General features: G+C 37.5%; 4 protein-coding genes across 11 annotated transcripts; 2 read left to right on the top strand and 2 right to left on the bottom strand.

Moving 5' to 3' along the window:
- Positions 1-1835: 1835 nt before the first annotated feature.
- Positions 1836-14287, bottom strand: LOC137236535 (protein Jade-1-like). Of its 7 annotated transcripts, none has more exons than XR_010948477.1 (10): positions 13786-14286; positions 12852-13729; positions 12666-12786; positions 7410-7604; positions 7134-7349; positions 6855-7044; positions 6074-6618; positions 3116-4136; positions 2344-2557; positions 1836-2278 (listed from the first exon to the last, which is right to left on the bottom strand). XR_010948477.1 is itself a non-coding variant. In XM_067759268.1 (10 exons), exons 7-10 carry the CDS (start codon positions 6107-6109, stop codon positions 2209-2211), a joined length of 420 nt encoding a protein of 139 aa, XP_067615369.1. In that variant the 5' UTR covers positions 6110-6618; positions 6855-7044; positions 7134-7349; positions 7410-7604; positions 12666-12786; positions 12852-13729; positions 13786-14287; the 3' UTR covers positions 1836-2208. The 7 variants fall into 7 exon arrangements, 5 of the variants coding, with proteins under 5 accessions (XP_067615369.1, XP_067615370.1, XP_067615371.1 ...); XM_067759268.1 differs by having other exon boundaries at positions 4037-4136; positions 13786-14287; XM_067759269.1 differs by having other exon boundaries at positions 4037-4136; positions 13455-13729; positions 13786-14287.
- Positions 14288-21944: 7657 nt separating this feature from the next.
- On the top strand, positions 21945-22793 carry Tbca (Tubulin binding cofactor A). Of its 2 annotated transcripts, XM_067759267.1 has the most exons (3): positions 21959-22013; positions 22068-22333; positions 22463-22793. In XM_067759267.1, exons 2-3 carry the CDS (start codon positions 22125-22127, stop codon positions 22590-22592), a joined length of 339 nt encoding a protein of 112 aa, XP_067615368.1. In that variant the 5' UTR covers positions 21959-22013; positions 22068-22124; the 3' UTR covers positions 22593-22793. The 2 variants fall into 2 exon arrangements, with proteins under 2 accessions (XP_067615367.1, XP_067615368.1); XM_067759266.1 differs by having other exon boundaries at positions 21945-22333.
- On the top strand, positions 22721-23628 carry LOC137236533 (uncharacterized). The gene has a single exon (XM_067759265.1). It carries the CDS (start codon positions 22747-22749, stop codon positions 23551-23553), a length of 807 nt encoding a protein of 268 aa, XP_067615366.1. The 5' UTR covers positions 22721-22746; the 3' UTR covers positions 23554-23628.
- Positions 23629-25908: 2280 nt separating this feature from the next.
- awd (nucleoside diphosphate kinase) lies at positions 25909-26869 on the bottom strand. The gene is made up of 2 exons (XM_067759713.1): positions 26627-26869; positions 25909-26350 (listed from the first exon to the last, which is right to left on the bottom strand). Exons 1-2 carry the CDS (start codon positions 26798-26800, stop codon positions 26018-26020), a joined length of 507 nt encoding a protein of 168 aa, XP_067615814.1. The 5' UTR covers positions 26801-26869; the 3' UTR covers positions 25909-26017.
- Between the last annotated feature and the right edge of the window lie 905 nt (positions 26870-27774).

Below are 27774 nucleotides of genomic sequence, written 5' to 3'. Positions count from 1 at the left end.
GGTACCATGTTGGGATCATTTGGGAACCCTTCCGAGGTCATTTCTGGATCCGTACAGGATGCCGTAGGAGTCATTTTGAGATTTTTTTTTTGTTACTTTTTCGGGATAGTTTTGGAACCCTTCCGGGATCACATCTGGATCCGTGCGGGATCCCATCGGAGCCATTTTCGGACTATTTCGGGACCATTTTATGACCCTTCCGGAATCATTTCTCTATGGTTGTCGCGATCTTGATAATTTAGGAGCCCTTCCTGAATGGTTTTTGAGATTCGTCCGGGAGCCCGTCAGGGTAATTTCGGAACTTTTTCGGGATCACTTTGGTACCCTTCAGGGATCATTTCTGTGTGGTTCTCTGGATAAGTCTAGAATCGTGTCGGTGTCATTTCGGGTTTTTTTTGGGACTATTACGGGAACTTTTGGAGACCCTTCCGGGGCGTTTCTGGATGGCTTTCGGTATCCGTCCGCGATAGCGTCGGGATCATTTCGTGGCTTTTTCTGGATAATTTCGGGATCATTTGGGGAACATATCAGGTTATCAGCTCATTTAGTTCTCTTTTTTACTCAATTACAAAAATAAAATGCATTAGATAGAAAAAAAATTTTAAGTAGATAACTTGATAAGCAGGCTAACGTGAATAGCCCATATATTTTTTCAAAATTTTCTAATTAAAAAACTTGAAAATTTTACTTTCTAGATTTAAGGATCCTCCCCACAAATGTATTAAGTTGTTCTATTTAATAAACAAAATGTTTGTTTGTTTTTGATAAACTGTTTACAAAAAATTTCAAAATCAAAGTTCATCAACATTATGTAACATACACATACAAGGACATATAAATAAAATATTGAAAACAATAATTGATGTTTTTCCTTATTTTTTAAATTTAATTTTTCATCGAAATGTTGTCTAATGATATTTATTAGAAATTTTTATTTCTTTATTCGAATAATAAATAAAATGAAATTAAAATACCTTCCATTACTATTCGAATACGTTATTCGAAAATAAAGATTTTTGGTAAATTTACTTTTTTGTTTAGAATAATGGACTGCCAATTGTGCCAATTTACGCGGTCATCATTCATGGAATTAAATGACGAGGACTTGGACGATTTTTTGGTGGCGCATGGCGTATTAGCTGGGGCCATGGCATGCGGCCAGTGCTCCAACCCATGTAGACTGGTAGACGACATGTGGGTATGCACTCGGCAGAGGACCATGACCACAAACACCAATAAAAAACGTAAGGTCGTTTGCTCTTTTAAACATAGCCGAAAAGCCAACACCTTCTTTTCGGGAGCCAGGCTCAGCACAAGAACCATTTGCAAGCTTGTGGTGCTTTTTATAAACGCAATAATGGAAGACCTTAGTATATCAAAGCAAAGCTGCAGTGACTGGGTAAGCTTCATTAGAGAGGTGTTGGTAGACTGGAGCATACACAACGGGGATAGTACGATAGGCGGTCCCGGAAAAAACCGTGGAAATAGACGAGGCCAAAATGGGCCGCAGAAAGTACAATCGCGGCCGAATGATAGAGGGCCAATGGGTGTTTGGTGGCACAGAGAGAGGGTCTCGCAAAATGTTTGTCTCGGCTGTCTCAGACAGGACCAGGGAAACACTTCTCCAGGTTATTAAGGAAAAAATAGCGCCTGGAACTACTATAATAAGCGATTGCTGGAAAACATATGATGCTCCAAGCGGCACTTAAGGCACTAGGAATTCCCGCCGCATGGTCCCTAAGCTGAGCAACGCAACCTTAGCATGGTGAGTAAAAAGTATATATGTAAAAAAAGATGTTAAATTTATTATTCTTTCAGATATATGCAGACATTTATTGATCCTTTCGAGAGGTCGCAAAAGGCCCTTATCAAGGCCACCAAAAAATTAACAAAGAGATTAAATTTAACTAATTGATATTACTTTCGTCCTTTCGGGACGTCATAAGAGGCCCTTATCAGGGCCATCAAAAAATAAAAAAAAGAGCAAACATTTATTTTTAATAACTGATCTAAAATTTTATTTTTTCTTGAGCGAACACGGTCACGAGGACGTCCACTGAAATGTGAATTGTTCGAATAATGCGATTCACCAAAATGTGATTCGTTGTTGGCGTTACGATAAAGTGGAGAGCGGCCCTCTATCCATGTTGAAGAAGCTACTTTGATTTTCAATCATAACGCTTATAGGATTTGGCATCTGATCGGGATCTAAACGGTGTTGGGCTTGAGCATACTGTTGCGGCTGTTGATACATACCAGTACCAGGTGCGGGTGGTTGCTAAAGAATATAATATAAAAAGAATCATCAGCAATATTTGAAATATATTAGTTGTATTAGCATACATTATAACCAGGACGTCCGGGTATTGGAGGTTGACCCGGAATGGGTGGCCGACTGGGCATTGACGCCTGTCGAGATTGTGTTGGTGGCATAATTTGACCCATGTAACCGCGCTGCCCAAGGCAGTCGGTTCTATGTACTTCCTAGAGTTCCTAGCAGGAATGTAATATATTTGTAATTTTTCCATATTCAAACGTTTCTCATTTTTACAGTTTTCTAGTTTTCATAAAAAAGAGATGGAACAAATTTATTTGAGTATCAGAAATTAATAAATAAACATAAAGGCAGTACAAGAGTTTTGTGCATTTGATATTGGAAACGTAGCAATAGCAATTATAAGCTATGGATTGTGAGCAGCTTTTTTCATTTCAAAATTTTTTTTTCACATTTTGTTTTGTATTGGCAAGTGCTGATTTGCTATTCAATGTTGAAAAAATAAACTACGGTTTTTGATGTAGCGTATTTACCATGACGTAGAAAATGCATATCCATATAATTTTTTGTCGTTTTGTGTAAAAGTACTACACCAGTTTGCAAATACTATGATGCTAGACCATTTGCACAAAGTCCTGAACTCCCCTATAGTAAAATAGCATGGTAACAAACGAATGATCTTTATAAAGTATTGGAAACATAATATGTACATACAAAAATTGCAAGTCTTTCTGTTTGCAACTGTAATAAATGTATTCCTATATAATTATTTAAGCTAAAATAGTATGTATTACATTTTTACAAAATTTTTGTTTTTGTAATAAATACTTCCTTACGTACTAGCCACTTGCCGTTGATGAATATTTTAGGGATTTTGCGACATCCTTTCCCATATTTGGTGCGGGGACACCACTATTTCGGCGTCAAGTCATACTAGACGGTTTTATTGATATTTGCTAGCAATATACATTTCCGACCATGTTATATGATTGTGGAACTCCGTGTATTAGCCTTTTTGTTCTAATTTTTTTAATGACTTCCAGTTTGTCTTATATAAGTGCGCTGACATTCGCTGGCAAGCTTGTGTACGATGTGTCCCCCAAATGCATTCTCTAAATTTGGGTTGGTTCTAAGTTTTCGCAGTGAATATGTTCGTGTTGTATATATTGTGATTAATCATCACTTTTGAGTGTACATATGTACCTGTTTTTTTATATACATTATTTGCAGCTATGTTGTATACTATATAAATAAATAAATAAATCGTGTCAAGTTTCGGCATCAACGAAATTTCGTCGCGCATTTTCTTTCATCGACTCAACGCATTCGAGGCTACCATCAGTTATAAGCACGTGACGCACATCGCTGCATTGCACTAGTATCATCCCACAGAAACCGGTACCAGCGCCTAACTCTAATACACATTTTCCCTTTTACTATATCCGTATTATGTGCAAGATAATCAGCTAAGGCAATCGATGCTTGCCAACTAATTAGCCCCGTGGTGCTTTCTGCTACGAAGCTCTTGAATTCACGCAAGGTAAGTGACACGTCCAGCGCTGATTGTTGGAAATGTTTGTAAGCGTATTTTAGCAGTTGATTCAGCTATTTCGTTAGTTCTATTTGTAGCGTGTTTTTGTTCCTCTTTTTAAAATTATTCATGTTCGCGTTCTAACTACTTATAATCAAATGTAAGAGTTTCTATTTGTGTTTCTAAGGCTCGTTTTTCCATGTTAATAACTTCACTCTTTTTAACCTCACCCGTCATTTCATTGATTTGCAATTTTAGGCGTTCATTTTCAGTATATAACTCCGTATTTTGTTGTTTCTCTCGATTTAAACTTTTAGTGGAATCGCCATGCTGTTGAAGAGATAAAATTTTAATTAAAAAATGTATATCATTCATTCAAAAAAAGTTCTGCCAAAGTAAAAAATTTTATTTAAAAAAATATTTAGCAAAGTTCTATGTTTAACGAAAATACAACAAAGTATAACTGCAACAAAAGATTTAGAATTTATTTGTCTTCTAATTAATTAATAAATTTCAGTAGCTACTTGTATGTATGTATGTATGTATGTATTTATTTGAAAATTTGTTCCTAGCACAACAATTTTGACAAATTATTTAACAGTGCTAGTCATAAATAGCATGAGCTATAAAAATTTAACATTTATAATAATAATAAATTAGATTAATCAAATTAAATATAACGGATAATAGTGAAATATTTATGTATGTAAATGTAAATCTTAAAACTAAAGAAAAGTAATTAATAAATATTAAAAGACAGCAGTAGTGATGATAGCCTTTGGCTGGTTATAGATCGAATAGTATTTAACAAATAAAGGAAGAAGACACAGAGAAAGGAAAAGGACTTAGAAATGAACATTTTAACAACAATTTGCGATCCAGTTTAAGAGTCGTTAAAAAATGATGTTAGCTCTTTTTTGAAGTGCAGAGCACTACTTAAATATAGATAGTCAGGTTTCTTCGTGTGTATCAATTTATGGAAGGACAGTGTTTTGACTTTTAAAAGATTTTCGAAAGAAATGTTTAGCAACCTTTCAGCATGTTGTGATACGTGGTCAAGTCTTTTCAACCCATAAACATATCTAGCAATGTTGTTGTAAACAACATTTAGTTTGTTCTTGCACAGATAGTCACAGTTTGAGTAAATCACACAACCATGGGTAGCGTAGGTATTAAGTACGCTTTAGCCAGAAGTAGTCTTATGTGCAAAGGCGTGAAATACTGTGTTAACCATAGTTTACGAAGCATTCCATACACTTTTCCAACCGTTATAAAAATATGGTCTTTCCATGTCAATGTTTTGTTAAAAATTACACCTAAGTTTTTCGCTGTATCTACGTATTCTATAACGGAATTGTCGAACACTACATTTGTAATAATAGCTTGATAATGTAACCACCATATTATATACGATTTACAATATTACCAAAATAATCGAACGCGTTTCCACCAAATGTGAACTGGCCTATACACACATATAATTTTACTTACTTACTTAACTTTACTTGTATGCTACGTGGCAAACACCACATGTTAAACTTATAGAATTAAAGTACTATATTAAAATAACAATCGTTGTTGTCTTTAATCACTCAACATAGCACTTAACACAACCACTTGTTACAACATTCTCTAAATCATTAGTGGGAAAAGACCTTCTATGAATAACAATACATTTTGACTTATTCGGGTTTATACATAAGCCAGTCATATTAGCCCATGAAAATATTTAATTCAAATCGTGGTTTAAGTTACTTATGCACAAGCTAGTTTGATCACGAGGACAACACGTAAACAACTGCACATCATCAGCGTAGATATGAACATTACAATACTTAAGGACATCGGGTAAGTCATTGATATACAGAACAAATAACAGAGGACCCAGGATAGAGCCTTGAGGGACGCCTCTTAAGACATGTAGGAAGTCAGACTTTTCACCATCAATACATACTGCTCGAGTCCTATCGCCAAGATATGATCTTATAAGGGCAACTTCATGACCAGAGAAGTTAAATAAGTTTACCAGCTTCCTACAGAGCAGAGTGTGGTCTACAGAATCAAAAGCTTTAGAGTGATCAAGAAGTGGTAAGAAGGCAATGTAACTTTCATCCACTCGCTCACGAATTTCTTCTGTCACTTCTTTTAGTTTATTTTTTATTTTTGTATAGTAAGATAAAATGATATAGTAATATTTCAAAATCTGGAAAAAGCCGCCTCAACAGACTTCGTTGAAAAAGAAAATTTTCACGTAAACAATAACTTACCTGTAATCGATGCGCCCGTGCTTCATTCATCATCATTCTTCAGAACACATATCTGATTTTCGGCTTTTACGTCGTCGGCAATCGTCCTCATCATTAGCTGCTCCATGTGTTGTATTATGTTTGTTTGTGTTACTGCTATGAGCACCACCGCCACCTTCCCTTTTGCCTTTACTAACGCTATCTTTTTGACAGTAGCAATGCAATTTAACACTAATTAATTGCACGCATCTCAAGACCATATTGAAATGCGCTAACCACATAATAGGCGGTTTTACATGTATTCACGGAACATTGTATACAAGCACCGACTCGTGCTCGACACAAAATACAAACGAGTGCCCAACGACTCGATGGAATGCTCGATATTTTTGTTATTGGTTCCATGCGATCAACACAACCGATGCTTACTTCGAGTATCCATAGAGCGCAGGAAACATGTGCCCAATGTTTGCCTGATTTGGTTGATTTCATGGCGCCAGCCCTATTTGGGCAGAGCAAACAGTCTGGATTAATACCCATTCAACATGTCCGACAGAGCCATTGTCCTGGTATAAAAGAAAACAATATTTTGTTTAAATTTAGTGATTGTTCAATTAATATAAAATACTTTTGATAATTAGATTTTTTTAAGTGAACATTCGTAAGAGGCGAAAATCATTTATAGGTGGGATATGAAGTTAATTTACACATTTAACAACTATTTCTAAACGCTTTCATATCTTTGTTCTTTTGATTAGGTTCAAATATGTATTTTTTATTTAAAAGTAAAACAAAAACAAACCTGATGTAATCGCTGTAATACCCTAACATGCCTGATTTACACAAATATTGCAATTATCACAGTAAACCATTTCATTTGCTTCCTCTGAGTCTGGTGATCGACACACATCGCATATAACATTTTCATCATAATCAATGCCAAGGCCTTCCTCATTCTTCAGGATCACCTGTATTTGTTTCCAACATCGTATCTGTACATATATAAAAATATATTTCTTTCAGTACTATGTTATGTATACATTTGTATATACACAAATTAAACAGAAAAGTAGCAGCGTACCTCCAGTTCTTCGATGACGCGCTCAAATTGCGTTTCCGTTATGGAATAAGCACCATATTGCTTACGATCGGAATTGAGTAATTGCAGCCATGATTCATCGACCGGGTCATTGTCGTAGGTACATGTATTTTCCGCTTGCGTAACCACATTTGTTAGACAATGCAAATCGCTCGAGTAGGTATCGTCTTTGGTTATACGCAGGAAGCGTATTTGGAGCTAATATTACAAAAATTTATTAAGCATATTAAACTTGAGTGAATAACATGTAGAACTTACAGTTTAAAGTCATGCGAAGGCGGCATAATTGGTTCTGATAGCACATAAACGGTTGGCTCTGGCAAAGAGTCAGGATTGACAGGCACCTGCACGCCCTTCTCCCACTCTTGCTTCCATTGATCATTTACAATGAGATACTCGTAATTAGCCAAAGGCTCTGAATCCGGCACTTTCATTGCACTTATGACATCCTTTCTGTAAGTGAAAGAGAAAACAAATTCAAATTTTAAACTTATATGTACCGCTAAACCATATTAAACTTAATTAAACCATATTAAACTTAATTAAATTAAACAACTTTGTAAAAAAATAACATTTATTCAGTTATAACCTTCCTTGTTAACAAGGCATCTTAGTTACGATATTTCTATTAGGATATCGCACCCCCGCTTCAGAAGTGACACAACTCAAAAAAATCAATCTCTGGTATTAAGGCATTTTTGAATGGTATAAGTTTAGTCCCATACGCTAGAATACGTTCTATTAGCAAAAACCCACTTTTTTAAGCCTAATTTCAAAAGCAACGAATATTGATAATGATTTTTTGCATGGGCCTGAGGAGACAATAAAAACATCAAACAAAAATGTATGTTTACATGAATCCGAAATCGTAAAGTTTTGTGGTGACACTGATAAAGTTTCATCTTCAAAAAGTCTTCCAACAATACCACCAACTCTGTATCAAAGTCCAGATTATTTAAACGACTTCGTGATTGTCATGACGAGCCATTTCCTGACTGGTTAGTGTGGAGTGCCAGTAGCAATGCTTTTTATTGCCTACCATGTCGTCTGTTAAGCACCAATACTTTAAGTCGCCTAAAATTTGTTGCCCTGGCGGATATTCGAAATTCCAAGTATGGAAGAAGCTATACGATAAACTGCCATCACACGAAAATACTCAACATCACATTAAATTAGATTAGATTGATATTTACTATTATTTTTACATATTTTTTGATTTCACAATAAATTTTAAATATCACATTCATTTCACAGACGTGTATGATATATATATATATATTAAGTAATAAAAAGTATACATATTATGTAATAAAATGTAATAAAAAAGTATTTTAGCCTCAAATAACATCTATGCATAGCATAAATGTTAAATTCAATGATGATCTTTACAAAATCTTATTCAAAAAAGAAGGCTACAATTGATACACTTATCAACAATGACCACCTAATAACTGAAACTCCGAAGTGGAAAGAAATTGTATATAGAATTTTAGACACTATTTTATTTTTGGGTGAAAAAGGTCTAATTTTCAAGGCGAAGGTGAACGAAACGATGGACATTTTTTGGGCATCTAAGGTCTCATAAGCCATTATGATCCAATACTTAGACATCATTTGGAGAAAGTTAGGATTTCACAACAGCAGCACAAACGTTTACAAGTTCACTATCTTTCCCCAGACATTCAGAACGAGTTTACAGAAATTTGTGCTAAACACGTAAGGAAAACTATATTAGATCAACGCAAGAAAGCCAAGTAACAAATTTTTCAATTCAAGAACGGTTTTTGACTTTCGTGAATTGTAACCAAAAAACTGGTCAGAAACTGATCTAATTTTCCATACTTGATTGAAGATTGTCGATAACGGCGCCAATATGAAAGGAGCTTACAACGGAGAACTACGTCACATTCTCGACAAATCCGAAAATCCAGAGCCGTAATAAAATCCTCAAATCCCTTACTGGCAGTACCTGGGGAAAAGATAAAGAAACGCTCGTTACTACATACAAGCAATTGGCCAGCCGTTTACGTACTACGCGTAACCCATATGGTCACCAAGCCTAAAAACTACTCACTGGAAGAAGCTACAGGCCTGCCAAAATACTGCTCAAAGAATCGCCACGGGCTGCCTTCTTATGTCCCCAGAACACCATCTGCATAATGAGGCGAGAATACTCCCCATCAGGGAGAGAAATGAGATGCTAACCAAACAGTTCCTGTTGAATACCCAGAAACCTGGGCATCCAAACAGACATCTGATTGATGAGCCAACACCGCCTAGGGGCTTAAGGAGTCATCTCCGTAAGCATTTTGAGGAAATACGGCACCTGAGAACCCAGCCGTATGAAGCAAAAAAAACACAAGCAGGTCCTTGGCGAACTCCAAAAACAGGTGTCGGCCCTTTATGTCAGGAATTGCCCGGTGAATCCAGTACTCAAAGAAAAGTACCCAAAACTTGTGGAGGCGGAACGCATACTCCACAGGGAAACGCGTGTCACTCTTGCTCAACTTCGTTCTGGATACTGTAACAGGTTAAACTCTTACCTATCTAGAATCAACCCCGACATACAAAATGTATGCCCCGCTTGCAAAGTGTCCCCACATGACACCAACCATCTCTTTAATTGTAATGTGGAACCAACGCCTCTAACACCCCTTTCATTATGGTCCACCCCTGTTGAAACAGTAAGTTTCCTTGGACCCCCGTTAGAGGATATTGATGACAATTTGTTTATTTAATTTAATTTAATTTATTTATTATTACGGCTGTTTAGGCCTAAAACTTGAACTACTAAGTACAATTCATTATTATATCATTTATTTCTATTGAATATGCTGTTGGAATGCCATGTGATTCCGATCAGCATATTTACTGGCGTAACAAACGGACGAGTGTGGGAGCCAGTCATTTAAGGAAGGTTGGAAAGGACGCGTTTCCAATCCTCCAGGGCTCCCAGCTTAAGGCAACAAAATTTGGAACTTATATTTTTCAATTATATTTGTATTTTAAGCTGTCGGAATGTATTGGTCTCCGATCAACACAGCTAAACATGTCTTTGGATGTTGGAAATTGAAGTGTACCCAAACACCCCTCAACTTTGTTTAGTAGACGCTGTCGGAACGCATGAAGATTCCGATCAGCACATCTCAAAATATATTGGGAGGTTGAAAAGGACGTGTTTCCAATCCCCCCTGCTCCAACCTTTGTTTGACCTTATTTTGGTTACACATCATATAATTTTATTGTTATATTAATGCTGTCGGAATGCGAGTGATCCCGATCAGCAACAGTAAATATAGGCTGAAAATACCGGATTCCAGCGAAATTTGTTGTTGGAACTGTCTGGAGTTACAGGTGGGGCGACTGATTTTCTTTTCCATAGGGCCGGGTGCATTGTATTTTGCTGCTACCAGTATTACCATTCCCTTTTCGCGCTCCAGTATCGGTATGTCATGTAAAAAATAAAAGAAAAAAAAAAACTTTATCTTATTGGAAGGGTTTTACAATGCTCCAATAAACTTTTTTTAAAGGTATTGAAGTTATTACTACTTTTTAAGTGATTAGGAAGTTCATTGAAATATTTCAGGCCCTTATAAAATATATTTTGCTTGTCGACTTCTGTTTTGAAAAGAGGTAATCTAAAATTATTGTTTTCTCTGATTACGTATGAATGTGCATCATTTACATATCTAAGCTTTTCGCTGAGGTATGTTGGTAATTTACCGTGCTTAATATTAAATACAAATTTCATACTGTGGTAGAATATGAGCTGTTTTATACTCAACCAGTTTAGTGCTTCTATCATGTTATTAATGGGAGTATCATACCTCATGTTTAATATAAATCTCATAGCTTTATTTTGCATAACTTGTAGCTTATCTACCTGAGTTACATTGGCCAGAAAGAATATTGTGGGACAATATATGAAATGCGGCTCTATGATGGATTTATACACTTTCAGTTTGTATTTTCTACTGATAAATTTGCATGACCTTTTCCAAAAACCAATTTTCTTGCCTATTTTGGCAACTATATAATCAATATGATCATTAAATTTTAATTTATTATCAATCTGAACCCCTAAGTACTTGAAAGTTTTAACTTCGTTAATGTTTGAGTTCATTATTTTTAGCTCGATATTACAAGATTCCCTATTCGTCGCCCTAGATATGACCATAAAATGGGTTTTATTAACATTAAGTTTAAGCTTATTGTTACAAAGCCACCTGTATAGGATGTTCAAGTCTTCCTGCATTTTGCTCCTAGCTAACATGATATCAAGTTCACTTACTTCGAGCAGTTCATCCGCAAACAGCCTTATTTTACTATGTTTTAGCGCCGAAGATATATCATTTATATATATGTTAAATAGGACCGGTGCCAAAACCGATCCTTTTGTGATTGGGCGAAACACTGCTACAACAACAACAAAAGTTGTTTGAAATTAACATTAGCACATTTCACACCGATTATAAAACAGTTACCTTTTATTTATTTTGAATCATTGTAACTATAAGTAATTCTATTAATTTTTCTGTACACGACCACTCAAGAACTGTCCTCGAAACACTCTAAAGGAAGTCCAAGGAAAGTAGTAGTATGACCAAGATTGACAAAAAAAGTTGCTGTTTGAGGCGTCGATTGTACATCGGATACAGGATTTACATCACGTTATTTAGACATTAACCTAACTGCAGATCGAAGGCGAACAGGGTGATGCAAATCTGGGTTTAATAACATAGCGGACGTGCCTTAACCGTCTTGGAGACGTAGCCGCATCAAGCAGTTGTCTGCGGTTCAAAATATTGAGCATTTCCAGAGACAACCGTGGCATTTCTGAGTACCAAGTTTGAGTTTGTAAATCAGAAACTCATTCGACGTGGTCGAACGAACATTTGCGGCGGTATGCTCCTGCAACACAGCTACAATAACAACGGTATGCTCCTAAGAATGATTTTATGTGTAGTGTTGTGGAATAATTAAACGATTTTTTTATCCTTGCAAATACAGGCGTAATAGTTCTTGATTGCATGATGTTTAATTTTTAAATTGATGTCATTACTCTATTGCTTTTAGAAGCTCTTTAATGTCTTCTAATGTCCTTTTAAAGTCTGTAGTGCGTCTTTATAATTTTTCCTGCTATGAAACTTCTGCCGTTGTTGTTGTATTAACGATAAAGGCGCTCCCTGAAGGTTTTGGGTCCTTTGTCGGATGTAGATCCCGTACGTTCCAGTAACAAAAACCATTAAGGTACTAGCCCGACCATCTCAGGATTGGAAATTACGAGGCGCATTGTATGCGTAACTATATTGACTCCTTCTGATGGAGAGAATCAACGAAAGTGGAAGTAGGGCACCATCCGTTGCCTCCCCCGTTTAGTCCTGCTTGATTTGTATAATTTATTTGCAATCATCAGCCATATAGTCACTAGCGCTTGCTTGATACACATTTTAACTCATAGGTATGTACTTACTGGAACACTAGAAACAATACCAAACAACAAAGAAATATTACCTGTTCGACATATCATTGTATTCCCCACCCAACCGAAGTATTAATTTGAGAAGCCATTCACCAGCTGAAACTGTTTACGTGTCATAGCAGATACTCCCCCAATATTTATCGATAAGCCAACCTGAAAACGTATTTGCAAGTTTTAGACCAAAAAATGCAAGTTTTAAAATGTGAATTATGAATTACTTGAAGTTTAATGTGTCTATAGCAACCGACATGTGCCGCGGTTGCCGCGGGCATGTGTATAAATTTCGATTATCTAAAGGTAACAAGTCAAAGTCATGGAAAATAAAGCAGTCCCATGGAAATATTTTTAATGCTTCTAGGAAGCCAATATTCATTAGTTAAGCTCGATTGAAAGCTTTTCCATTTGTTTGCTCGATAAGAAATTTCTATAATCGATATGCTGTTTCCTTAGGAATGGATGAATGTTTCGCAGGAAAACTGCCAAATGAGCGTAACTATCCCTAAACGGAACAACTATTGCAACGTGATGCTTCGGAATACAATCATTTGGCTCAAATGATCGTCCTGTCTTTAAAAACGGAGCCAATTCAGCTTCTACAATATCCAAGGACTCTAAAGTTCTATTTGGAGTTATGAGACCTTCATCTAAAGAAATGAAAGTAGAATATCAGGAATAATACGTTAAAGTTAATGTTGTTGTTAAAACATCGGTGTGACAATCCTTGGCCGGAAATATCAGACCGATCCACTGTGATACTTAGACCTGACTGCTATGTGTACTACATATATAACGTTTGCTCCTGAATAAAATAGTGATCGTACTCTCATCGATCTTCGGTGCTTTACACGTCCTATTTATAGAAGCAGCATAATGTGTATTGTGTCTTTATAGGCCGCCAAGTATTAGGCATTGAATCCATATTTGATTTTCCATTGTCATAGCCAGTACTATTATTATCGCCAATTGATAAACTAGACAATTGGGACTCGACATCTTGCGAAAATATTGTGTGATTAACAGACAACGATTCGTTTTGTTAATTAACACATCACTGCAAATGTTATCCAATTTAGAAAACCTATGCATATGACGAATGCTATAAGAATAAATCATATACTAAATTAGGGGGCACCTACGATAAAGCACACTCACCAAAATTGGTGGCGATTGATGTTGCATTTGCAGTGGTAGCCTCTGTGCCTGCCGGACTATTTGTTGGCGTTTTTTCTACATTGCTCTCAGATTTTGTATTATTCTCCGTCTCAATGGTTGCGCTGTTGTTGTTATTGGGTTTGTTTGCACTCGAACGGTATAATCCTCTTCTGGTTCATCGGTCTCCATATTTATTGTATTCCTGTTGTTTGAAGAACTAGGACCTGATTCTATTTTAGATGACGAAGTGCTTGATATGGCTTTACGCGACGAACTCGGCCCAGGTTCGTCATCGGCATCTAATATAGCTGCTGTTGATGTAGAAGAGCCCTGCGGCTTAGAATCTGGATCAGATCTAAAACACCTTCATTAGTGGCATCAGCTATCATTGTACAGGTTTACAAGTATGATAGGTATGAGAGGGAAACAATTTCTTTCCCTTTCTAACACACGGCAGTTTGACACTTCGGTCAGTGTCAAACTAGCGTGGAACCCAGTGGAACCTGCGTGGAACATGAGTTTTGACACTGAACGAAGTGTCAAAATTACCGGGGTTGCTTCGTCGAAAGCGACACAGGGAAGCAAAAAAGGGATCGGAATATCAGATATGGGTTGCTGTGATGGTAAATTTTTTGAACGAATTTAGTAGGACATTTTAAGTGCACCCATATGGGTCCTTCAGAAAATTATAAAAAAAGTCTTCAATTCATTCTGAGGACGCGTAGTTATTTCAGTATTAAGAATACAAACACGGGAGTTAAGTTTTTCTACCCGTTCAAAAGTTCTCCGCGAAAAACAGTTTGAAACCGAAGTCGACTACAATAACCCGTCCAAAAAAGCGGAAAGAAAAATGAAAAGACGCGTTTTGTCCTGTTATCAATAGTCCAAAGGCGGAAAAGTATTCGAATTATTGGAACCGAGGCAAAAACGCGTCTATTAATACTTCCCTCAACGGTTGTGGCCATGTTTTAGCAATCGTCCCCAGTAATAAAGTATCACAATTTGTTAATTAAAATTGTCTAAAACATATGCATATTAAAAAGAGATGAATTTAAGTGCTCATTTGAAAGTAAATAAGGATATTTCTTTGTAATTTTGCAATAAAAATTTTACACAGTTTTCGTTAGCAGCTACTAAATTTTCTTGGACCTAAGAAGTACAACACTGCCAAATAGCATCCACACAAAAAACGAATAAGAACAAGCAATTTATCAGGTGAGCGTGGCTGTGTATGTGCGTGCTGCTACATATCCTACTTGTAGACCTGTACAATGATCAGCTATTACTGCTGCATAGCGTCTGTCACGTTAATATGGGGATTGTGGTTTTGGAAAATTGTGATAACATACCGGCGAAATACATTGTCACTTCGACTCCCCCATGACTATCATACACAGCGAAAAATTTGGTATTTACATCATTTAAAAACGATTTGTGAGCGTCCTACAAGTAATAAATTGTTTGCAAGACTCCATTTTTTTTTTGTTTTTATTCTGACCATTGTACAGGTTTACAAGTATGATATGTATGAGAGGGAAACAATTTCTTTCCCTTTCTAACACACGGCAGTTTGACACTTAGGTCAGTGTCAAACTAGCGTGGAACATGAGTTTTGACACTGAACGAAGTGTCAAAATTACCGGGGTTGCTTCGTCGAAAGCGACACAGGGAAGCAAAAAAGGGATCGGAATATTAGATATGGGTTGCTGTGATGGTAAATTTTTTTGAACGAATTTAGTAGGAAATTTTAAGTGCACCCATAGAAAATTATAAAAAAGTCTTCAATTGGGGTATCTGAGGACGCGTAGTTATTCCAGTATTAAGAATACAAACACGGGAGTTAAGTTTTTCTACCCGTTCAAAAGTTCTCCGCGAAAAACAGTTTGAAACCGAGGTCGACTGCAATAACCCGTCCAAAAAAGCTGAAAAAAAATGAAAATACGCGTTTTGTCCTGTTATCAATAGTCCAAAGGCGGAAAAGTATTCGAATTATTGGAAGCCAGGCAAAAACGCGTCTATTAATACCTCCCCCGACGGTTTTGGTCGTGTTTTAGCAATCTTCCCCGGTAATAAAGTATCACAATTTGTTAAATAAAATTGTCCAAAATATATGGATATTAAAGAAAGATGTAATTAAGTGCTCGTTTGAAAGTAAATAAGTATATTTCTTTGTAATATAACAATAAAAATTTTAAGCAGTTTTCGATAGCAACTACTAAATTTTTTTTGTTGCTAAGAAGTACAACAGTGCCAAATAGCATCCACAAAAAAAAAACGAACAAGAACAAGCATTTTATCAGGTGAGCGTGGCTGTGTACATTGTACAGGTTTACAAGTATGATATGTATGAGAGGGAAACAATTTCTTTCCCTTTCTAACACACGGCAGTTTGACACTTAGGTCAGTGTCAAACTAGCGTGGAACCTGCGTGGAACATGAGTTTTGACACTGAACGAAGTGTCAAAATTACCGGGGTTGCTTCGTCGAAAGCGACACAGGGAAGCAAAAAAGGGATCGGAATATTAGATATGGGTTGCTGTGATGGTAAATTTTTTTAAACGAATTTAGTAGGAAATTTTAAGTGCACCCATAGAAAATTATAAAAAAGTCTTCAATTGGGGTATCTGAGGACGCGTAGTTATTCCAGTATTAAGAATACAAACACGGGAGTTAAGTTTTTCTACCCGTTCAAAAGTTCTCCGCGAAAAACAGTTTGAAACCGAGGTCGACTGCAATAACCCGTCCAAAAAAGCTGAAAAAAATGAAAATACGCGTTTTGTCCTGTTATCAATAGTCCAAAGGCGGAAAAGTATTCGAATTATTGGAAGCCAGGCAAAAACGCGTCTATTAATACCTCCCCCGACGGTTTTGGTCGTGTTTTAGCAATCTTCCCCGGTAATAAAGTATCACAATTTGTTAAATAAAATTGTCCAAAATATATGGATATTAAAGAAAGATGTAATTAAGTGCTCGTTTGAAAGTAAATAAGTATATTTCTTTGTAATATAACAATAAAAATTTTAAGCAGTTTTCGATAGCAACTACTAAATTTTTTTTGTTGCTAAGAAGTACAACAGTGCCAAATAGCATCCACAAAAAAAAACGAACAGCTTTAGGTATGTACACTTTTAATTTTGCAGCATATTTGGTAATAAAATACCATGTAAAGTAATTCCATGTGTTGAGTAAACAATTACATGCAAAAGTCATTAAACGGAACAGTAATTCTAACGACAGCATGACACTATTAATACATGTCCAAAAACATCAAGAGGGGTATCAAAAAAAGTGTTTTGGATCTAGGATCGCATAGGTGTTTTGCTCGGGTATAGTTTTGGTTTCCAAACCGTTGTTGGACCCACCCAAGTTAGTTTTTTATAAGCGCGGCCGAAAGCCACCAATGTAGAAAGGTGTTCTGCGCAAAAATACTATGAATCCCACCCCTGCTTTACGGTTTTTCGTTAATATTTTTTGAACGAGCTACATTTTTTTTTTCGCCCTCAGATTATTGTTGTCGATGTCAATACGCGTCATTGGACACCTCTCTCGATATTTTTGGACGCGTATTAGCGGTGTCATGCTGTCGTATACAATTACCAACAGAACTTATGTGAAAGTTCGCAAATCAACTTCAGTCTGCTACGAGTATCCATATATATTTGGTAATGAAATACCAAGTAAATTATTCTTTGTGTTGAGTAGCCATGTAGAATTCACTAAAAAGGATCTTATGAGACAACTAACATTAGGTTGAACTGGGCGGTCCGTGAATACTTCACATAGACTGAATGGGTCCGTAGTGTTACTAGAAGTTTATTTAATGACCAAACTGAATAGCTTTATAAAACCCAGAACCTATGTATCACTCCTAATAGCTGAATCCTGATAAGCGCAGGGCAGGAGCACGATCGTTTCCTCCTCCAACCCGTACTTCCTACATCTGATATCACTGACCAAGCCTAAGTTAAAGGAATGTGATGCCAGACGGCAGTGTCCAGTCAAAATCCCCTAATGAGTCTACAGCCCTCTCTTTTTAATGATAGAAGCAACTTTGTTAGCCTAAGGTTGTAAGACCTACGCATTATCTTCGACCTTTAGAGCCCGCAACTTATGTGACAGTTCTCAAATCAACTTAAGTTTGTCAAGTATTCTACGAGTTAAATGTGACTATGTGGCTCTGAGCCCTGGGGCGTAACCCAGGTAAAATATCGAGAGAGGTGACAAAAGACGCGTATTTACCTCGACAATAATAATCCGAAGTTGGAAAGAAAATTCTTAACTCGTTCAAAAGATTTTAACAAAAACTCGAAAAATTACTACTGTGGGATCCACAGAATTTTGGGCAGAACACCTTTCTGGGTTGGCAGCCGCGATTATAAAAAATTACGGTGGGCGGTCCACCAATGGGGTGGGATCAAAATTAAATGCGTGCAAAATCCCTCAAATAGAGTTTTACCGTTTGATATTTCATTATTCCCCGTAGTCATACTCAACTCGTAGCATTCAAATGCGTATAGAATATTTATGATGATATTATTAGAATTTATAAAGTTTTTTTCTTTAATTGTATAATTAGATTTTAAGACCAAAATACAAACAAGTTTTAAGTGTAGACTCTATGTAAGGAAAACAAGGTCCTAAAAAACGCCGGTCCGGTGGCAACGCTGGCAATTTCACGTAAAAATTTTTTCGGGCATAAATGGTGAGTGCTATAAAACAAAGAAAATAATAAAAATAAAACCATTTTGGTTGAATGTTTTGATAAAAAAAAAGAGAAAACATGTTAATAAAATGATTAAAAGTGGTGAAGTGAGTGGTCAGTGCGCAGTAGAGTTGGGTCGTTTCGTTCTGAACTTGTTCAATTGACCGGGTCTCTCAACTGAACAAGTGAACTAGATCTTCGATTTCGGTTCTATTTGTTCTTTTAGTTCATTTGTTCCTTTAGTTCGTTTTATCTAATGTTACTCTTTCTCACTTCTCGTTCGCGAACATTGTAAATTCATACATACATACGCAGAAATTCTGAGCACGAATGTCGATGATGCCACTTTGTGTGTGGCACTGCTACATCAATATATGTATGGACCATAGTGTACAAGTACAAGTGTGTTGACTTATCTGTCAAGCATTCTGACAGGCACTCGCTGGATTCGGAATGACAGCGAATTCAAAATGGATACCATTACCGAGTGCGCCGAATGATTGAAAAATTGAAAAAGTCGATACGATTGGTAGTCAAAAATGTCGTTGAGACCAAAAATGCGACTCTAGACCTGAGATTTCCATCAGGTGAGCGAGGCTGTTTGTAGTTTTGACGTTTATCGCATAGTGTACAAGTACAAGTGTGTTGACTTATCTGTCAAGCATTCTGACAGGCACTCGCTGGATTCGGAATGACAGCGAATTCAAAATGGATACCATTACCGAGTGCGCCGAATGATTGAAAAATTGAAAAAGTCGATACGATTGGTAGTCAAAAATGTTGTCGTTGAGACCAAAAATACGACTCTAGACCTGAGATTTCCATCAGGTGAGCGAGGCTGTTTGTATTTTTGACGTTTATCGCTTAGTGAACACACTTGGTATAGGTACACTATGGTTTATCGCTTAGTGAACACACTTGTATAGGTACACTATGGTATGGACTAATTATGAAAAACATATTTTGTAAGAAACTAATTACATTTATTAAACTTGAAAAGATCATATTTACAATTTGTGTCTGTACTCTTTCAATTTCCTGGATCTTCCGAAATTTGTAACTTTTTTTGAAGTTAATTAAACATATATGTATATATTAACTTATTTATTCATAACATATTTAAAAATACCTACACAAAGCATTGCTGCATACACACCCTCATCTATACTTGTTGGCTTTTTTCGCGGGTGCAAGCAGCAGTGAACAAATTTGCTTGAAAACAAAAAAGAACAGATGAACAAAAAGAACAACTTGTTCGTTCATCTGAAAAAGAACTAAAGAATCGAATCTCTGAAATGAACGAAAAAGCACAACTCTAGTGCGCAGTGAGTGTTTAAGTGGGGTTTAAAGATAGGGCATTTTTGGGGGGGTTTTCGCAAATATCTCGAGAAGTATCAGAGATAGAGGTTTTCCGCCACCGGATTCGAGATCCTGGGGCCGAAACGCGTCTCTATGTACCACTCTCGAATTTTTGCGTCGCGTATTAGCAGTCGACCCCTCAACTAGACTATTACCCTCATGGCCACCAGATGACTGGCGCATAGGGTGTTGAGGTGGCATTTGACCGGATTTTGACTGCATTAGACCAGGCTGTCGTGGCATTGGACCCAGTTGCGGTGGCATTTGCTGTTCATCTGTTTGCTGGTATGGAGATTTAACACTGCCGGCAATTGATGTTGGTGGTGTAGCTGACCAATTTGAGGACCACTCCAGAAAAATAACAACATATATTAGACAGAAAATTATCAAAAATATATGTTTGCGAATACTTTCCCTAATAAGGAAGTGATATTCTTTATATTTCTTTTGTTTATGTACTCTTCCTCTTGCTTGTTTCACTATTCACCGTAGATTTTTAACGTCAAAATTACTTCCATACTACTATTTTTCACGCAAGAAAAAAGGCAACATTTTTCTTGAGCAATTACTTGTGATCTGCGTACCAAGCTTTAAGTATGAAAAACTGAAAAATGTACACTTATTGAAAACTCATTTGCACACACAATTTACACTATGAATTTAGTTGTGTTTTTATGCACAAAATTTTGAAACTAAAAACAAAATTTTCATTTGTCAGAAAAAATAAAGAAAAAACCGCCTAATGTCAAAAACCCAATCGAAATACAACCTGGCTTGTTTGTTTTTAATGAACTACGTTGTATTTTTCGGATTTCCACAGACGCTTTAGTTGTATTGCATTCATTAATTTATCTGTGGGGCGAAGTATCGAATAATTTACATAAATGCTTTGGTTGCGTGCCTACGCTTTGACAACGCCATACGAAAAACAATAAAACGCCGTACGTTATTTGAAGCGACCAAAGCGTTTATATAATTTTGCCCTTATGCATTTGTGTAAACAGCCTTAGAAGTGAAATTCTTCCATGTTACACGTGTGGCGCTTTATATTTTGACTCTAATTTAAATAAATTTTGCTTTCCGTATGTGTCCGCATTGTTGCAGGCTACAAATCTTCCAGTATTCTTATTTCCGCGGAAAGGTCTAGTTGAGGGGTCGACTGCTAATACGCTACCAAAAATATCGAGAGAGGTGTCAAAAGACGCGTATTAATCCCGAGAACAATAATCCGATGGCGGAAAAGAAAAATTTTATCTATATCCGGAGATATTTGCAGTTGAAGTTGGCGATTTTCATGTGGTTGTTGTTGTGTTTGTACCCACCAAAAAAAATTGTGCATCACCGTGGCGGTAGCCACGGTTATACCACACACCCGAACTTGGCATGGCGTACCCCAGGGTTATTTTTTATAAGCGCGGCCGAAGGCCGCCAACTCAGAAAGGTGTTCTGCGCAAAAATACTATGGATTCCACCCCCGATTTCGGAGGTACCCGCGGGTCTTTTTTCGGTTTTTCGTTAATATCTTTTAAACGAGTTAATATTTTTATTTTCCGCCTTCGGAGTATTAATACTGATGTCAAGACGCGTCGTTTGACACCTCTCTCGATATTTTTTATAGCGTATTAGCAGTCGACCCCTCAACTAGACTATTACCCGCGGAAATATATGCAACTATTTCATCTGTAAATACTATAAAGTTTTATTAAACTATCAAATGCAACTTAGCTTGAAGTACTCTTAGGTACCAAAAATGCAACTCTAGACCTGAGATTTGCATCAGGTGAGCGAGGCTGTTTGTAGTTTTGACGTTTATCGCTTAGTGAACACACTTGTATAGGTAGACTATGGTATAGGTACCATTGTGAATGATGACAAAGTGTGATCTCTTATCTGTCAACTGCCTGACAGGCTGTTCAATATGGCTACTTTTCAGCTTTTTGACAGGCTGTTCAATATGGCGGCGCCTATCTTCAGCGGGTGATAGAAAGAGATACAGAATGAGACAGCGATAGTCAAATACGTATCAGGTGATCCAATAACTTTGGAATTTTGACGTTTATGCAGAAGAGATCACACTTTGTCATCATTCACAATGATAGGTACACTATGTTCAGAGGAAGCCGGTCGATTTCTGAGTCATTGCAACAAATGACACATTATAATTTGGGTTGAGTTGAACAACAATTTAATAGAAATAAAATATAAATCAGCTAATATTCAGCTTATTAAAGTGGCCAAAATCGTTTAACATTTGATAGCAGCCTCAACAACAGACTTCATGGCCGATCCCCGTTTGAGACAACTAACAATCAAAACTGGAGTTGTGAAGCGTTTGACCAAGGAGAAATCCGTCTGCGAGAAAGAAGTGGTGACGGAGCAGAAGCGCCTAGAACGTTTCAAAGGTGAAGGTGCAGACGAGCATGTTTTAAACAAACAACAGGAAGTAATCTCAGAATGTTTCATGATGTTGCCTGATACATTGCGGAGGTAAGATTTAAGCATGGTTCAACTATATACTCAATTGAACCATGGATTTAAGCGAACAGATGGCGTATGTATGCATGTATATACGTGTGTACTGTTTAGTAGTGAACAGATGGTATATTTTTGTTGCAGATTGAAAAAGGAGTTGGAAGCTTTGGAGAAATTTTTGTTAGATGAGGAAGAGCTAAAAGAAACAAAGGAATACGAGACGGCATTGCAGGTGGTAAACGACGCTAAAGAAGTGCTTGCAAAAACGGATTAATATTAGTGATATAAAAAATAGAAAATAAGTATCTTTTCTTATATAATTAGCAAAATTTGCCATTAATTTCATTTCTAAAATAATAACTTAGTTTATTGCTACATAAAGATATAATTAGTTTTGCGGAGGAGGAAGCACTCTTAAAAAAATCAAAATGTCTAATTCTGAGAGAACAAACCTTAAAATTCCAAGTATTGCATTGTTAAAAAATAGTATTTATAATATCCTTACTAATATAAACGATTTGGAGCGTTCATTACACGATGACAGAGCATCTGTAGCAAATGTTGCCAAACTAAAGCACGATACTGATAAACTGCTCAAACGGCTGGAGAACGCGCCTTTGGAGTATTATGCGAAAAAATTAAATAAAAGGAAACAGTTACGCAGGCGCAAAAAGTTGAGACTCAACCACATAAAAAAGTGCTTCAAAAACAACGAAACGGTCCAGAAATCCAGAACAACTAAAGTATCGCCACCAAATGAAACATCTACCAGTTCTGTCGATGCTGTCGAGCTAGCACCAATAAAAAGTGCCAAAAGCAGAGGAAGCAAACTTCATAATCGTTTGCTAAGACATCATGATGCTCAGCGTTTTCTACGCACATTTGAGTTGCTAAAAATGCTACATTATACACGAAGTCAAGATTCGCAAAGTACTAGAGAATTTGCAGAGCAACTCAGCGATTTACGTGCCACTTGGAGTAAAGTATTAGAAGATAATCGTCCAGAATGTAGACACGAGCAACAAGTAGAAGATCAATGGAATGAGGTTTTTTTTGGAGCTAGAGTACATTCCTACTATGGTGGTGAACCGCCCAAAACTAGTGACTTCCTACGTGTTCGTCACATTTGGGATAGTTATTTAACTCGTAGTAAGCAGGGTAGCTCCATACCATGCGGTTGGGTTTTACCTCATGAAAATGCTTTGGCAGTTTGGCAGAAATACAGAACCACATGATAAGTTACAATTGATACATTTTTTGTTGCATTAAACTTGAAATAAAAATTACTTGATAATTTGCAAAAAAATTAATTTAGCAGTAAACTATCTATATTTACGGAAGGAGAGGGATGTAAGTCAGGCACTTCGACTTTTCCGTATTACGTCGCTCGCGCTGAAAGACGGGCTGGTTTCTAAGCTTACAGGATTACTATCCGCCGACCTATTGCATTTTTCATCACCAATCTAAATGTGTTGCACTTTGCTGTTCAAAGTTTCGCTCTAACACTAAATTTGGGTTAGATATCTGACTCGGAGAGTTGTTGTTGCTGTAGCGATAAGGACACTCCCCGAAGGCCATGGGGAGTGTTGTCGATATTGATGGTTCTTTGCCGGATGCAGATCCTGTACGTTCCGGTAACCAAACACCGTTAACGCACCAGCCCGACCATCTCGGGAACGATTTAGTATGACCACATGAAACCTTCACGGTCATTCCACTCCCCCACCCCCTGTATCCGTGAGGAGCTTGGGGTCGCCAGAGCCTCGGCTGCTAAAGTAACAGGATTCGCCACGGGTAGGTGAGGTTGACAATTGGGTTGGAGAAGCTATATTTTGCGCTAGCAACACCTTGAAAGGGTTACGCTACACAACCCCTTGAATCAATTTGGTATTTTAGTCGCCTTTTACGACAGGCATATCTGCCGCGGGTATATTCTTAGCCCCCTGACTTGCTTGAGAGTAGGGTCTTGTTCTGTAACTCGAATTGAAAGCTGTACATACATTTTTCATCTGATTTCAGGAACTTAAGAAGTCATCTCTGTAAGCACTACTAAGAAATCCGACACTTAAGAATTTAGCGGTGTGAAAAAGGAAGCATGATAAGGAAATCAGAAAGAAAACAACCAGGAACTCGCAATTATGAAAAAAACTCTTCCATGGAGACGCGCTTCACTCTAACTCAACTTCGATGAGGATAATGTAATAGGTTAAACTCTAACTTATCCAGAATCAACCCACCCGAATGCCCAAGTTATGTCCCGGTTGTAATATGTTCTCACATGACACCAACCATCTTTTCAATTGCCATGTAGAACCAACACCTGTAACACCATTATCACTTTGGTCCAACCTTGCTGAAACTGCAAGTCTCCTCGGACTTCCGTTAGAGCACATTTATGACAATTAGTGAGTGGTCCCACCATTGGATGTGGCGAAGCTCTGCTACAACTTTGCCTGCTCATAACTCTAAAAGTAATAAAGATATCTTTCTCCGCTTTTACCAAATAGTTTTTCCAGTTAGGGGCCTTTTCTAGCGGAGCGTAACATATGTAAACTAAGACGTTAATTTGCATGGCGACTGCCGCGGAAGCAAAATAATGATGCCAGAAAATCTTGTTGTGGCGATAAGGACACTTCCCGAAGGCCTTGGGGAGTGTTATAGATGTTGATGGTCCTTTGGCGGAAGCAGATCCGGTCCAAGCCCGACCTTATCGGGAACGATTTGCTAATACCACATGCGACCTTTTGGGCCATACCGTCCTCCCGCCTCCCAGATCCATGAAGAGTTAGGGGTCGCCAGTCTCGGCTGTTAATGAAATAGGATTCGCCTCGGATAGGTGAGGTTGACAATTGGGTTGGAGCAGCTATATTTTGTGCTGCCAGTTGAATCTTTGAAATAACTGTTGTTATTTTTGTAGCATTGCTTCGCCCCATCCAATAGGTGGTACCGATCACAAATTGTCATCAATATCCTCTAAAGGGAGTCCAAGGAAACTTGCTTTTTCAACAGGGGTGGACCATAATGAGGGGTTGTTGTTGTAGCGATAAGGTTGCTCCCCGAAGGCTTTCGGGAGTGTTATCGATGTGATGGTCCTTTGCCGGATACAGATCCGGTACGCTCCGGTAACACAGCACCATTAAGGTGCTATCCCGACCATCTTGGGAACGATTTATGTGGCCACATTAAACCTTCAGGCCATTCCCTCCCTCCCCACCCACAAGTTCCACGATCTTGGGTCGCCAGAGCTTCGTCTGTTAGTGAAACAGGATTCGCCGCGGATAGGTGAGGTTGACAATTGGGTTTAAAGAAGCTATATATGGCGCTGGCAACCTGAAGGGTTGCGCTACACAGCCCCTTGAATCTGGTATTTTAGTCGCCTCTTACGACAGGCATACCTACCGCGGGTATATTCTGATTCCCTGACCCGCTGGGGTAATTAGAGCGGTGTTAAGAGGCGTTGGTTCCACTCTACAATTAAAGAGATGGTTGGCGTCATGTGAGGAAATAACTCTTGAATGAATGTCGGTTAAATGCTAACCTTACAAAACTTTTCCAATTTTCTGGTTGGAAACAAATGGAACAACGATCTATCAACATTAATATTTCTTTTATTGGAATTCAATGGCAAAACTTATACTTTTTTCCTAACATATTCTGAATTATGGTGTTTTTTTTAAGTTAATAAATAAATAATACATCTTATTCGTAAACCCAACTTTCAGCAGCTGGCTGCCATGAAACCAACTCTTTCTCGTTGAACCACAAAGCGATTTCCTTGGTAGCCGATTCAACTGCATCGGAACCATGAATAATGTTGCGACCGACTTGGATGCAGAAATCACCACGAATGGTGCCGGGCAAGGAATCAGCTGGGTTTGTGGCACCCAACATTTGGCGACCAGTTTTCACAACATTCAAACCCTCCCACACCATGGGAACCACTGGGCCAGAGCTCATGTAGTTGACCAAACCGGGGAAGAAGGGACGGGCAGACAAATCAGCATAATGCTTCTCCAAGAGATCTTTTGATGCCTGTAAAGAAATGGAGAACAAAAAGTTAAGTTCAAGTTAATTCCCATATTAGAAATGGCAGTAAAGTCAAAAGAATCCGTTTCTTGTCAAATTATCGGCATTTGTTTTTGCAAATTTTATGAATGTGGCGTACATATATGTAAGTTCCAAGGGACATAACCTCACTGTCTCCCGGGAAAATCCACACTGGAATGTACGAATTCCAATCTACCCCATTTTGCAAGCGAATACAGCTAATTCGAATAGTAGACTGTCTCTACCAGGTGCAGCACCTACCCATGTAAACTTCATAGCCACCAATTTGAAGCCCTTCTGCTCGAAGCGTTCGATGATCTTGCCGACAAGTCCACGTTGGACTCCATCGGGTTTAACCATGATGAAAGTGCGCTCTTTATTTGCTGCCATTGCGTACGAGAACAACGAGAAGAATGCCAAAATTGTTCCAATCATGGCAACTTTTTTGGCGAGTTAATTTGCTTGCTCGGCCGGTTGAAAGAGCGGGAAGGCAAGTTTCGTGTTGTTGCGCAAAAGATATTGGAAATTTGACAAACGACTGCCGGCCAGGGTTGCACAAAACTCTTGGAAATTCGAATGGCTTATGTCAAAACAAGCTTTGTTTAATATGTATATGAACAAATTTCAATGAAGCCCGTTCCCTAACAGTCAGTATTAGTCAAAAACTGCAGGAAGAAGAAATACACACTTGTACACAATGGATTTCCCCCTACTCGCTTCTCTGAGCTTTTAGAGGACCCAAGAGATATCATATTTATCCTCTTTGGTAAAAGGGTTCTCAATGACACCATCACTGAATATGTAAAGGAATCAGAAAATAATATAATGATGGGGTATTTCAACATAAATATGAATGTATCGTCAACATACTCATATCAGGGCCCGTATTACGTGTTACGATCCCGTGATCGATTCTCATTTTTTAAATCACAATAGCTCTGAATGGTTGCATTAATGGCATATTTGAACTAGTGACAAATAGTACTCATTAGATCCATAACCCAACAAATATTTAGGTTAGAAAACGATTAGAAGACGAATCGAATTCTAATGTATTTCTCTAAGGTAGAAGGTTAGAGGACGATTTGCGAAATTGTCGCGAATTATAGAGTTCTCGACAAAAAGGGGACTTCGTTCTCGATATCGAGAAAAGGGTTAGAATTCTAATCGAATTATAACGTCAAATTCTAATGAGTTTCTAATGAGAATTTTCAAGTGATGCGCAATTAAATTCAATTATTTAAAATCTGCGAAATTTTCATTGTTTCATTATATTAAATACGTTTATTTGGTTAAAATCTTATGTATTAAGAACGAACATATTTCAAAGGCTTTTTCTATTATAATAAATTAAAAACGTACTTAAAGATTGAGCTCAGCGTTGGTTTGAGGTGCGGATGAGGAAGCGT

This window comes from Eurosta solidaginis, chromosome 1 (assembly GCF_040869045.1).
Source record: "Eurosta solidaginis isolate ZX-2024a chromosome 1, ASM4086904v1, whole genome shotgun sequence".
Lineage (NCBI taxonomy): Eukaryota > Metazoa > Arthropoda > Insecta > Diptera > Tephritidae > Eurosta > Eurosta solidaginis.
This window is presented reverse-complemented; position numbering and strand designations above follow the sequence as displayed.

Excerpts from the sequence above, each read along its gene's own strand:
- LOC137236535 (XM_067759268.1), bottom strand. The coding sequence starts at position 6,109 with ATGATGATGAATGAAGCACGGGCGCATCGATTACAG. Across the intron at positions 4,137-6,073 it reads CACGGGCGCATCGATTACAG|CATGGCGATTCCACTAAAAG; the intron begins GTAAGTTATTGT and ends TCTCTTCAACAG. Across the intron at positions 2,279-2,343 it reads CCGGACGTCCTGGTTATAAT|CAACCACCCGCACCTGGTAC; the intron begins GTATGCTAATAC and ends TATATTCTTTAG.
- awd (XM_067759713.1), bottom strand. The coding sequence starts at position 26,800 with ATGATTGGAACAATTTTGGCATTCTTCTCGTTGTTCTCGTACGCAATG. Across the intron at positions 26,351-26,626 it reads TGGCTATGAAGTTTACATGG|GCATCAAAAGATCTCTTGGA; the intron begins GTAGGTGCTGCA and ends ATTTCTTTACAG.
- Tbca (XM_067759266.1), top strand. The coding sequence starts at position 22,125 with ATGGCCGATCCCCGTTTGAGACAACTAACAATCAAAACTGGAGTTGTG. Across the intron at positions 22,334-22,462 it reads TTGCCTGATACATTGCGGAG|ATTGAAAAAGGAGTTGGAAG; the intron begins GTAAGATTTAAG and ends TTTTTGTTGCAG.
- LOC137236533 (XM_067759265.1), top strand. The coding sequence starts at position 22,747 with ATGTCTAATTCTGAGAGAACAAACCTTAAAATTCCAAGTATTGCATTG.